The 12,520-nt window shown below is 39.2% G+C and overlaps 1 protein-coding gene across 4 annotated transcripts in view; it reads left to right on the top strand.

The window, feature by feature from the left end:
- The window catches only part of spock1 (SPARC (osteonectin), cwcv and kazal like domains proteoglycan 1), a 100,409-nt gene that overhangs the window by 75,061 nt on the left and 12,828 nt on the right, over positions 1–12,520 (top strand). For all 4 annotated transcript variants that reach the window (XM_039812994.1, XM_039812996.1, XM_039812995.1 and 1 more), the window contains 2 exons: positions 155–287; positions 3,091–3,211. In XM_039812994.1, coding sequence (XP_039668928.1) covers positions 155–287; positions 3,091–3,211 — 254 coding nt within the window. The remainder of the gene's footprint in view (positions 1–154; positions 288–3,090; positions 3,212–12,520) is intronic.

The following is a 12,520-nucleotide window of genomic DNA, read 5'->3' as shown; positions in this document are numbered from 1 at the left end:
AAAATGTGATACATACAAGGTGTTGGCTCAAGAGCTGTAGATATTATTGTTTGTTTTGTGTTTTCATGTATCCATAGCAGACCTCATCTTACTATCTGACTTTAAGTATTATTTGTTCTCTCTCTCTCTCTCTCTCTCTCTCTCTCTCTCTCAGTGTGAAACCCAGGAAAGGCAGCGCAGGTCACAAGCACAGGCTTGAAACTGGTGCTCATGGGAAATGTAGGCTCTGCTTGGGGCTCCAGTCAAGTCCTGTGTGTGGATCTGATGGACACACCTACTCCTCCAGGGTGAGACATCCCTTTTTCCATTTATCTTTCATTAAGTTTCACACTCTTCTTCATCTCTGTCTATACTTTTCTCTCCCTTTAAGTGTGTCATTTTCTTTTTCTCAGTTTCTCAGCAAATACATCATTTATTAATAATTGAGTTTGTTTTCAAACATAAAAGCAAGGACAGGATTGCTTGAAGAGCCTCTGAATTATGTAATTTATGGTGTAAATATTTGAGATGATGTGTACATGATGGTGTGTCTTTTTCTTGACATTTTAATTCTACTCATCTGTCGTTACCTTTTCACTCTGCTTCCCCGTCTTTTTCCTGCCTCCTCTTCCTGCTGTCCCATTTTACCATCTATGTTTTGACTCCTGCTTGTCCTCCTCCACTGTGTTGATTTCAGCAGAACGTTCCTCTGTCTGTTATGCAAATGACTGGGAACAGGGTCAGCCATCAGAGTTTTTTTCAGCCGCTAAAAACTTCTTTGGACGATTCGGAAAAGCTCTCCAACCTCCATCTTCTCATCTGATTCTAGCCCCATTTCCAGCCTCTAACCTCTACTTGTAATCTCACTCTCCGCTATATAGAATTATGCATAGCCACAAACTTACAATGTCATGATAGAGGAGAAAAGAAAGGCGAGAATGAAATGAGCAGATGGTTGTGCTTTATATAACAAGCTGTGGATTCTGACATCCACATTTATATTATTTTGGTTTGCAAGGGGTGAAGCACAATCAAATACACAGGAACCTCATACAAATGGAAAATATAAGACATCTCTTGAGCTAAATCAAATTCTTTGTGACAGGAATATTATGCTATGGGCATCAGGACACCTCCACACTGCTTTGACTTGCTCAGTATTATTTATGAAATGCAAGGACAGTAGCGTGCGAGGAGACAAAGTCAATAAAAGCAAACCTTTGAGAGAAAGAGTTTAACTGCAGTCATGTTTTCTTTGCTGGGAAGCATGTTGTCCATCCACACACCATCCGTATTTTTCAGCTCTGCAGGAAATGAATAGACTACCAGTTGGTCACGTTGTTTTCAGTTTAAAATCAGGGTTAAGATTCCAACTTATTATGAAACAATGTCAAATTAAGAGTTTGAATCCCTTGTGTATAAAGACGTCAGGACATAGGCTTTCCCAATGACCTACCTGGCTGAAGCTGTGCTGAGGAGAAGTACTGAAGGAGAAACAAGAGGAAGAACAAAAGGAAGGGGAGGGCTGGGACGTCCCTCTGGTCGCTGCGGTAATTTAGTTGGAGGGGTTCAGTTAGCTGGAGGAGTGATGGGTCCCTGTGGCCCAACTTAAACTCTGCTCACCAGTGAGCTGCTGGTCTCAAGCTTATTCATGTTGTATTATTACATTACATGCCTCCCTCATCGTGACCGCACACACACGCAATATCCTATTAAGAGGACAGTACTCTAATCTCCTGAGAGGCGTCAGCCCACTAAGTTAAGTCCATTACTCCTCTCCTCTCCTCTCCTCTCCTCTCCTCTCCTCCTCTCTCTCCTCTCCTCTCCTCTCCTCTCCTCTCCTCTTACTGCACCGAGTCAGGTGTTAAAACAGTTTCATCAAAACCACATCAACCCCTGGAGAGAGGCAAACAAAGATTCATTGGGCTTCTCGGTGTGCTGACAGTGACTGGGGAAGGTCATCCATTTCTTGGTTTCTCTCTCTCTCTCTCTGTCTCTCTCTCCCTCTCTGTCTCCCTCTCTCTCTCTCTGTCTCCCTCTCTGTCTCTCTGTCTCTCTGTCTCTCTCTCTTTCTCTCTCTCTCTGTCACCCTCCTCAGACAGCAAATGTGAGAACGGGACAGAGCGCCATTACTTTGTCAACAAATTTCATTAAGCAACATTAGCTGTGCTACCAAAGAGGTGACAAGGAGGAAATGATGGATTTGAATTACAACATGGAAAATGAAAGCGTTGGCAGGATAAAGCTAAGCCTGTGTATGGTGCATGATGTGTTTATGCACAGTCATGGTCTCACCCTCACAAAGCCTGTCGTCATCATCCCGCAAACAGAATTTACATAACTCATTTCAGTTTTCATTATTCCTCTTGGAAGGATCTTGTAATTGGATTTTTTCCCCCAACTAGTCCAAACAATTTCTTACCCCTCACTTACCTGGAATGAGATTTATACTGTTAAATTGCGTTCTAAAGTAGTCCATCTTGCTTTTTTTGCATTGCATTAGGGTTTGTACTGCAGTGAATAATAGAATGTCACTGGGCATCTCTGTGTCTAATGGTGTGTCTACATGGCTGCCTAATGGACACATCTGTTCATCCAAGATAAACGACCAATCCTGTCTCAGCTAATCTTTCCCTTAATCAACAAAGAAAGAAAGTTCGAAATTCAAAGTTGTAATTAAGTACTTGGAGCACAGTTACAACACACCAATACATACTTTAAATTAAGGGGGTATTTAAAGGGATACTGCACTTTCAAAAAGTAAAGCAGATTTGAATACGAAAGTGCATTATGAGTGCATCAGTAGCCCCCAAATGTCCTAACTTTTAGCTTCTGGCAGGGTCAAGTTTAAAAAACACTGAACCCTTCACTTGCAACTTTATAGTCTTCATTAGACCTTCAACGCCTGGTCATTGCCCATGTCTTCTAATGCATATTTGTAGTCTGCAGAAAGGTAGTTGTGTTAGGCATGGTGCAAAATAATAGATTCAACCACGGAACCAAGTATTCCCCAAGACAAGCATACTGATCTTTATGTGGAGTTCCTCAGCCCTCAAGTCTGTAAAATACAGCCTCCATTACTCATGTTTTTGATGTGTGTGTTTTTTACAGTGTAAGTTGGAGTTCCAGAGCTGCCTGTCTGGAAAGACGATCTCAGTAAAATGTGACGGGCTGTGTCCCTGTTTGCCTGGTCATGAGCTCAGCAAACCACCACATAAGACTGAAAAGGCTGGTGAGTACTCTAGCTCTCTGTTCATACAAATAAACGGAAAAATAACTTTCTGTTTAGATAGCTACAGTAGCTAGCTCTTTTGCTGTCCATCCTTCTGACTTCACACACAGTGAAATGTATGACGCGTCATTAAGGCTGTTACAGAGTCTTCCATGTCCATTTCATCTGTTGTGAGCTTGTCAGTCACTTTCAATTCAGGTGGATGCCTCAAAAACACATTGTTACAACCAGTGGTGGAATGTAACTAAGTACATTTACTCAAGTACTGTACTTAAGTAATAATGTGAGGGTACTTGTACTTTACTTTAGTCTTTTCATTTCATGCCACTTTCTACTTTCTACTTCACTACATTTCAGAGAGAAATATTGTACTTTTTACTCCACTACATTACAGTTTGTCTTGATTGCTTTGATGCAGCAGTCAACGCAAACTCCACATTTTCAAAACAGTTAACACACAGGCCGAAACAGTGGCACTCATGGTCAAAATGACACATTTTGTTTGCAAAAAGCTCTAACCGTGCCAAAACATTTAAAATATGCAACAAAAGCAAATTTTGCCTTCAAACAACACAACTTGCAAACAAGTGTATGAGTTCTTCCAATCAACCATTACACAGTGGACAACAAAATACAAAATACAGCACTCAGTGCGAATCAGTGCAACATTGCTTTTCATTGTGGCCTATTACTGTACATAGCTTTCATGCCAGTGCCATTTGTTGTCAAATTTGCCTTCTTGCAAAGAATTGGATCCAGAATCAGAAATGCTTTGATGCAAATTTTACTGATTCCATTGATTCTTATTTTCACTGTGGCTGAAAACTGAAATACTGTAAATATTACACAAAATACATGTAAACCAAAATAAAATCTATTACATTAAAGTATAAACATCTATTACTGTACAGTATAAGAAATAGCCACTATTGATACTCAGTCTCTTCTGTCTTGACGATGGGGCCACATGGCCTAACCCTGCTGACTGATCTATGGGGCCACATGGCCTCATCCACATCACATTACAGTTTTTCTTGATTGCTTTGATGCAGCAGTCAACTCAAACTCCACATTTTCAAAACAGTTAACACACAGCCCGAAACAGTGACGCTCATGGTCAAAACGAAACATTTTGTTTGCGAAAGGCTCTAACCGTGCCAAAACATTTAAAATATGCACCAAAAGCAAATTTTGCCTTCCAACAACACAACTTGCAAACAAGTGTATGAGCTCTTCCAATCAACCATTACACAGTGGACAACAAAATACAAAATACAGCACTCAGTGCGAATCAGTGCACCATTGCTTTTCATTGTGGCCTATTACTGTACATAGCTTTCATGCCAGTGCCATTTGTTGTCAAATTTGCCTTCTTGCAAAGAATTGGATCCAGAATCAGAAATGCTTTGATGCAAATTTTACTGATTCCATTGATTCTTATTTTCACTGTGGCTGAAAACTGAAATACTGTAAATATTACACAAAATACATACATACAAACCAAACCAAAATAAAATCTATTAGAGTACAGGAAATTAAGAAAATAAAAATAAAATCTATTACAGTAAAGTATAAACATCTATTACTGTAGAGTATAAGAAATAGCCACTATTGATACTCAGTCTCTTCTGTCTTGACGATGGGGCCACATGGCCTAACCCTGCTGACTGATTGCTAATTGAAGATTTGTGTCAAGGAGTGTCAAACAGGTGCTTCAATGATTTCATAATGATGTAGGTAGTTTCTAATAGTTAGGAACAAATGGTTTCTGTTTGGTTACCATAGCTAAAACAATGGAGTTTGGACTGCTTGAATGACAGCCGTGTTAACTGTTCTGCAAAAGGGTGGGGAAAATGTGTCAATCCAATGAGAAAGGGTTAACACATTTGCAATAGGTGTCTTCTGCTCTGCTGAGACAGTGATGATGAAAACCAAGTGGATCCCAGTTTCTTTAAGCAGGTCAAAGCAATCAAGAAAAACTGTAAGGCCTGCAGACTGATTGCTAATTGAAGATTTGTGTGTAGGAGTGTCAAACAGGTTCGTCAGTGATTTCATACTGATGTAGGTAGTTTCTAATAGTAAGGAACAGATGGTTTCTGTTTGGTTACCATAGCTAAAACAACAGAGTTTGGACTGCTTGAATGACATCCGTGTTAACTGTTCTGTAAAAGGGTGGGGAAAATGTGTCAAACCAATGAGAAAGGGTTAACACATTTGCAAGAGGTGTCTTCTGCTCTGCTGAGACAGTGATGATGAAAACCGAGTGGATCCCAGTTTCCTTAAGCAGGTCAAAGCAATCAAGAAAAACTGTAATCTGACAGCTAGTTATTTTACAAATTAAGATTTTTGCACACAAAATACATGTAGTTTATAAAATAGATTGATTGATTTATTATAAATTAAACGACCCAACAATATAACGGTCCAGCTGAAATGAAAATGATTAGACGATTCAACACTTAGTTGATTGACAGAACTGTTTTGATCGTTTCCAGTTTCTAAAATGTGAGGATTTTTCTGCATTGAGTACTTTTACTTTTAATACTCTAAGTACGTTTTCCTGATGATACTTACATACTTTTACTTAAGTAACATTTTCAAGGCAGGACTTTTACTTGTAACAGAGTATGTTTACAGTCAGGTATTAGTACTTGAAGGATCTGAATACTTCTTCCACCACTGGTTACGACGACACACACATACATACACACACACACACTCACACACTTACTCATGTTATTTTCTTCCCATTCCATCACCTCCACCCTACCCAAGCCATTTTCTGACAGCTACAGGGAGCAGTGATGGAGTGAGTGTGTGTGTCTTATTGTTTGCCATGAAAATAGGATTTCAGTAGATGAATGGAGAGATTCTGGAGGAAAAATGCAATCTAAAAGAAAGCAGCACAGAAATGGATGGATTGTTATTGTTACAGGTTTCCTCTCTTCCAGATGGGGGAGTAGTGGGATGGTTTAACTTTGTGTGTGTGTGTGTGTGTGTGTGTGTGTGTGTGTGTGTGTGTGTGTGTGTGTGTGTGTGTGTGTGTGTGTGTGTGTGTGTGTGTGTGTGTGTGTGTGTGTGTGTGTGTGTGTGTGCGCTGCGTGCGTGGGGTGTCGTTTGAATCTATCTACCTATCCATTTCTCTGTCTAGTTGGAATATTGAATATTTGAACATGCTTATACCCCTCATACACAATAACATATTCTGCCCTCACTGGTCTTTTTTTAATGACTCTCTGATTAGAAAGCATTTATAAGATACATAACATTTAATACAAACAAAATGTGTCTGCTAATTAATAACAGCTTCCTCACTATCTAATTCTCCCCTTCATTAGTTTAAGTCTGAATGATTAAGGGAACAGAGAGTGATGATGTAATGTAGAAGTGTTTTACCAACTTGACTGTTGTCTAATTAATTCCCCTCCATCTTTGTTCAGTAGAAACTATAATTATGTGTCTGGTTTGCTGACAGCTTGACTCTGAGAGTAAACAGAGTGGATGCGTTTATATTAAGAGAAAGATAATCTTTTTCCAGATCTTGGACAGTGTCAACTTTTCACTCTTGACTCTCTGCTTTGACTCTTTTTTTCTGTTTAAACATCGTCCTCCTCATGTTCTCTCTCTCCCTCTGGTTCTATCTTCTTCTCATGAATGTCACTGTACTTTCCGGTTGGTCTGTCTTCAGACCATCAATGAGATAGCAAGTCCAAATATTTGTGCATTCAGAGGTAGCAGTGATGATAGAATCTCTCATTAGATCAGCAACACAAAATGGTAAACAGATGGAGATGGCAGTAGGTGAGGAAAACACTGTGTGTGTGTGTGTGTGTGTGTGTGTGTGTGTGTGTGTGTGTGTGTGTGTGTGTGTGTGTGTGTGTGTGTGTGTGTCAGATTGTGTTCCTATGGTAACAGACAAAAGATTGCAACAGTTCAGGATGTGTTATCACTCCTCTATGTTTACTGATAGCCACAGGTTCAATCCGAGTCTGCGCATTCATACCAGACAGGTAAATATCTCTGCTCACACAACACCTGTTATTGTAGCTAGTTCCATATTAATATGAATAATGGATAATAATCACTTTTACACTGGAGATTCAGAATGTCAGATGGTTTGGACGATATGTAAACGTATATTTAGCCAGTTTAACTACAGTATATATCTTGATAATAAATATTTACTGTGTATACTGTTTGGTTGTATTACTCTTAATATTGCAATAACCATTACAAAGCACAGTTGGGAATGCTAGTAAATACATATTTATCATGGCTGAAATTAGATGAAATAATTATCACTCCCTCCAGGAAATAGACGACACCATGGTTCTGGTTACTGATGGATTTATTGTACTTGTCACCCTTTTCTCCGCCATCACGTACAGTCATTGGCTATTCACCGTCAATGAAATCCACCGTCAAACTGCGATATGACAATATAAAAGAACACGTTCACATACACTATAAAGAGGTAAATACAAATATACTCTGGAAATACGAACGTAATACACATACCTCGCTGGCTGCATATAACCAAGAGGGAATGAGTTCACTTGCAAATACCCGGTTCAAAAAACTTAAATGAAAAAACATCTTCTTACTTCTCTGTTCAAAACATGAGTAACTCCTTTCATCACACACGGCAAAAAAAACCCATCTCACTCCATGTGTTTTTCCTATTGCACCTTAAAAGGTGTCCGTGTGCAACGCAAAATGTACTTTAGTTTTATCAATACTGAGTATTCATGAATGATTAAATAAATCTAGCAAAAACATATTACATAATAACAGAAATAATATGTATGGCAGTTATAATAATTGTTGAACATTGTTTAAAAGTCTTTTATACAAAAATGTTTTGGCATATTTTGAAACATATTTTGGTTTGGTTTTGAGACATTCCCAGTCACATCAAATTACACCAAATGCCTCTAAATTCATTGGTCTCCCTACTCCTAACCTCCCTCAACCCTCATTGACACTGATTTAAAAAAAAAGCATGCTACAGTAACAGCTTTGTGCCCTCTGTGTGTGTGTGTGTGTGTGTGTGTGTGTGTGTGTGTGTGTGTGTGTGTGTGTGTGTGTGTGTGTGTGGTGTGTAGAGGGCAGATGAGGTAAGTGCCGTGGTGAGTTGACATCAGCTAGACAGGCAGAACTAATCTAATTAAAGTGGCACTGAGCTGCTTAAATCAAGCAAAAGTATGTAGAGGTTTTGTTAGACATCCATATGTGATGTGACGTGACCATATACACTGTCATATACCTGCAGCAGCGGCTTTGCTGAGGCCACTGAGCTCACTGAGCTTTTGTATTTTCGCATACATTATTATCCGTAGTACTCTTGTCGTTTGATTATTAAGCACATTCATATCAGCGGCATCACAGTACAATATGTTACTGTAATTATGGCACAAGAGATGAAATATCAATAATGTTTCTAGTTCATTGCGGTTCAGTCAACATTGAATCCTACAGGGCATAAAAAAGTTTCTCTCAGGTGAAACTAATCAGTGAAGTCAGAGCAGGTCGTTAGCCTGATTGAAAACACCTGTTTTGACTCCACTGATTAGGGTGTGTGTGGTCAAGTGTTGGAAATCAATCCCTCGTTCACTCACTCACTACTCCTTATTTAACAAACCCTCATTAAGAAAAACTCAATACACTTGAATATCGCAATATTTTATTTTGCAGTACTGTATCGATTTTCAAAAAGGCAATTTCTTTTTTATTTCTTTTTTTTTATGTTATATTTATTATATTCATGTAAGACAGTGGTTCACGTTTCTGTTGTGTTTAAACCCCCTACCGCTAGATGGCTATGCTGAGACGCACCACTAGTGTCCTTGCCTAACAGTACCTAGCAGTGCCTGACTTTTTGCTAGAAGCTAACAATGTAGCTATGGCTGAACTTTGGCCTACTTTAGCATATACAAATTTGCTCACTAAGAACCTGTGAACCACAATCCCAAACTGGCAGTTTGGTTTGCTTTGTACTGAATTGTTTACCTAAAGTAATCCTCTTTGACTTTTATGAACATCATGTCTTTTTTTAAATATTAGTTTTTCTAAAATTATACTTTAAAAAAATCCCAATATATCGCCTTACGCAGAGTATCAAAATATATTGCAATATATTGAATCGTGACCCATGTATCGTATCGTATCGTATCGCCAGATTCTTGCCAATACACAGCCCTACTCATTAGTTTACTCTATAGTTAGAGGTAAACGGTGATTTCGGACACTTATTTATCAACGTCATTTTTCGAACAGGTGTAGTGTTGCACAACTGAAATGGTCACATATTAAACTGCAAAGCATTGCATCGTGGGATTGTTAACAGGAAGTAGTACATATACTGTGGCCACGGTGTCAGGATTTTTGAGGGCATTATATCGTGCATGAAATTCATATTCAGAATTTGGACATTCAAATAAAATGGCGGAGGGTTAATACTATAGGAAGTGATTTCGAACACAGCCCAATTGTACAACATGCTTCGTTCTTTAGCAGAATAGTTGAAATATATATTTATTATTTCTGAATGATTATTAGAGCCTCTAATGGAGCTGTGTGAAGAGCTGCTTTGAGGAGGAAGAATTCAAAAAGCAGCTTGTATAGGTGAATCTCTTTCTTTCCATCTTCTCTTTCTGTCACTCCCCTGATTTTGATTGTAGATGCTACAGTAAGTGTGTGCTTCAATATACTGTTTATTTGGAGTGCAGGGTAAATATTGTTTTTTCATTAGACAAGGCACAGTGGAAGGCTTCAAATATTATACTTTATGAGTACTTTTGCCAACCACACTCATAACCTTTATTTTTCACTGTGTTAGTGGGTATGTGGGGAACTTGTCAGACACATCTCTTCCACACTCTCCTCACTCTCCCATCTCTGTCTGTTGCTCATTTATTTTTTGTCTTCAAGCCTCCAAGCCATCATTTTGCATAGTGTTGGGTTAAAGTTCCACCTGCACTTTGTTGTCTTTTTCCAATTTCTCTACCCTTTTATTCATTGCACAAAGGACTCAGAGAAATGCATCCCTTAATATTAAACATGAAGTCCAACCATTTACTTAGCTTTTGACATTGGGTCATATTGACACAAATAGATCCTGCAAAGTCTTGAGACAAGGCAGAAACTGTCTGGAACTAAGAGAAATTATAAAAAAAAAGATTAAGACATAATGGAGTATCTTCATAGCTAAGCTGTTATAGCCCATGCCACATTATCACAACGTCCCGGGTTCAACGCCAGCCTTGGGACCTATGTTGAATGTCATACCCCTTCTCTCTTCTCTCCATTTCTAGTCTCTGTCTTTACAGTCAATAAAGGCAAGAATTCCACACAAACAAAATCTATAAAATAGTAAAATTAGGCCCTTATTACAGGTTAATTGTATATGTTAATTGCTAATTTGGTGTAATCTTTATTTTAATTATTAATTAGGATCTCTCCTAATGATGACATAAACAGGATTTATCCAGAAAAAAATCCATTGTAGCTGTTTGCCTGTTTGTCAGCAAAGGTTAACACATCGACACAGAGGCACTGAGATCTAATTTGATCTGTCATTCACCCCTGAGGCAGCACTGCGGTGACGGTGTACATCCTCATCACTCTCTCACATAGAAACAAGTCATCTTGAGCTGACACAAACAATCCTGCTGGTGATCATGTGTAAAGGTCTCAGTCCGTACTGGTTGTGGTCCAACAGTTTTTTTTTTTTTTAGTAACAATAGTTAATTTTCTCTCAGCTACTGTTGAACAACGGCATTGATAAAACAAGTTAGGGCTGAATGGGCTAAATCCCCTCGCTAAATTAAAAATGTTCCTGGCAATTCTCTACCACAGCTCCACAGAGAACACACAGGAGGACAGATTGTGTTCTCCTCTCTTCTGCCTCCACACTTCCTATCCTCTTCTAACACATGCCAATTGCTTAGGGATTCTTTCCAAACTGCTGACTAGTGTGAAAAGTGCCTGTAGAGAAGTTTAGTATGTCCTCTTGAGACAAAATAAAAGTTGCAATGGTCATTTGTTCAAACACTTAAAAAGGATGTTTACGGTTTCCTGACAAGCTACATCGTGGCAGGGACTTTGTTATGGTGATGCAAAACTGGGTTAGTCTCACATTAACACCCAATGCTGTACACTGTTTGTCTGTCAGTTGTTAGTGCACTGCTCCAAATACCAAATACGTAACACAGCAAAAGTACTTAATTTAAACTACAGGAGTAGTCGGGCCGATTTATCCCTAATTCCCCCCTCCTGATAATCAGCGGAGAAATCTAGTCCAGGACCAGGATCAGTTCCGATGTTCGGCCCAGAATATCTGGTAATGTGAGCGAATTACACATCCAATCTTAAACCTCCCAAACGGTTTGCAGCTGCATCAGGGCTGCCCCGACAATTTCAGTCATGTTTGATATTTAGGAGTTAAAATCTGGATAATTACGTCAGTAGTACTTTCTCAATAGCCAATGGGTCCCGCAGCAGCTGATGGTGTTGCCAAGCAACACAAAACAGAACCCTCACCTCCAGTTCTCGCTGAAGAACCAAGAACGGACGACCTGTGTTGACCGTGTCTCCCCAACCACTTTTTAATCCACACTAATTTTACCTCTGTGTTTCTTTCTTGTCACTGCAAAGCATTATTAACGCTACAAGTTGTTGCCCCACGTCAGTCTCCATTTTGTTTACATCTGCTTCCCCATGAGATCACGTGAGGTAGTGCATTGCTCCTTCTGGCACGATAATCTATCCTGTAGTGTGTGATGCACAATTATTTTCAAATCATTTTTTTTTTTTTTAAGATTATTTTTGGGGGCATTTTTTCAGTGACAGTGGAGAGACAGGAAAGGTGGGAGAGAGATGGAGGATGACACGCAGCAAAGGGCCGCAGGTCGGACTCGAACCTGGGCCGCTGCAAAGGACTCAGTCTACATGGGGCGCACGCTCTTACTGGGTGAGCTCGAGGTCGCCCCATTTTCAAATCTTGTAGTGTGTGCATGTTTGAGATTAGAGAAAAGAATATCTGTGAATATTCTGTTGTTCATCAAATCCATTCACTAATTAACACTTGCTATTTTTCATGCTAACCTGAATGTAAACCTCAATCAAAACCTAACCTACTGTACATCCAAGTCCTACCAGCAAATGATTGGAGAATTCTTAGTAAAACAAGCTCAGTTTGCAAAAGCAGTCTTGAAATTTAAACTGCATGGTTCTCTTTTTGCCTCTCTCTTTGTATCGAACTCACTTCTATCTCTTCCCATCTCCCTCTCTGTGCAGACAGTGTATTAC

This window comes from Perca fluviatilis, chromosome 10, assembly GCF_010015445.1.
Source record: "Perca fluviatilis chromosome 10, GENO_Pfluv_1.0, whole genome shotgun sequence".
Classification (NCBI taxonomy): Eukaryota; Metazoa; Chordata; class Actinopteri; order Perciformes; family Percidae; genus Perca; species Perca fluviatilis.
This window is presented reverse-complemented; position numbering and strand designations above follow the sequence as displayed.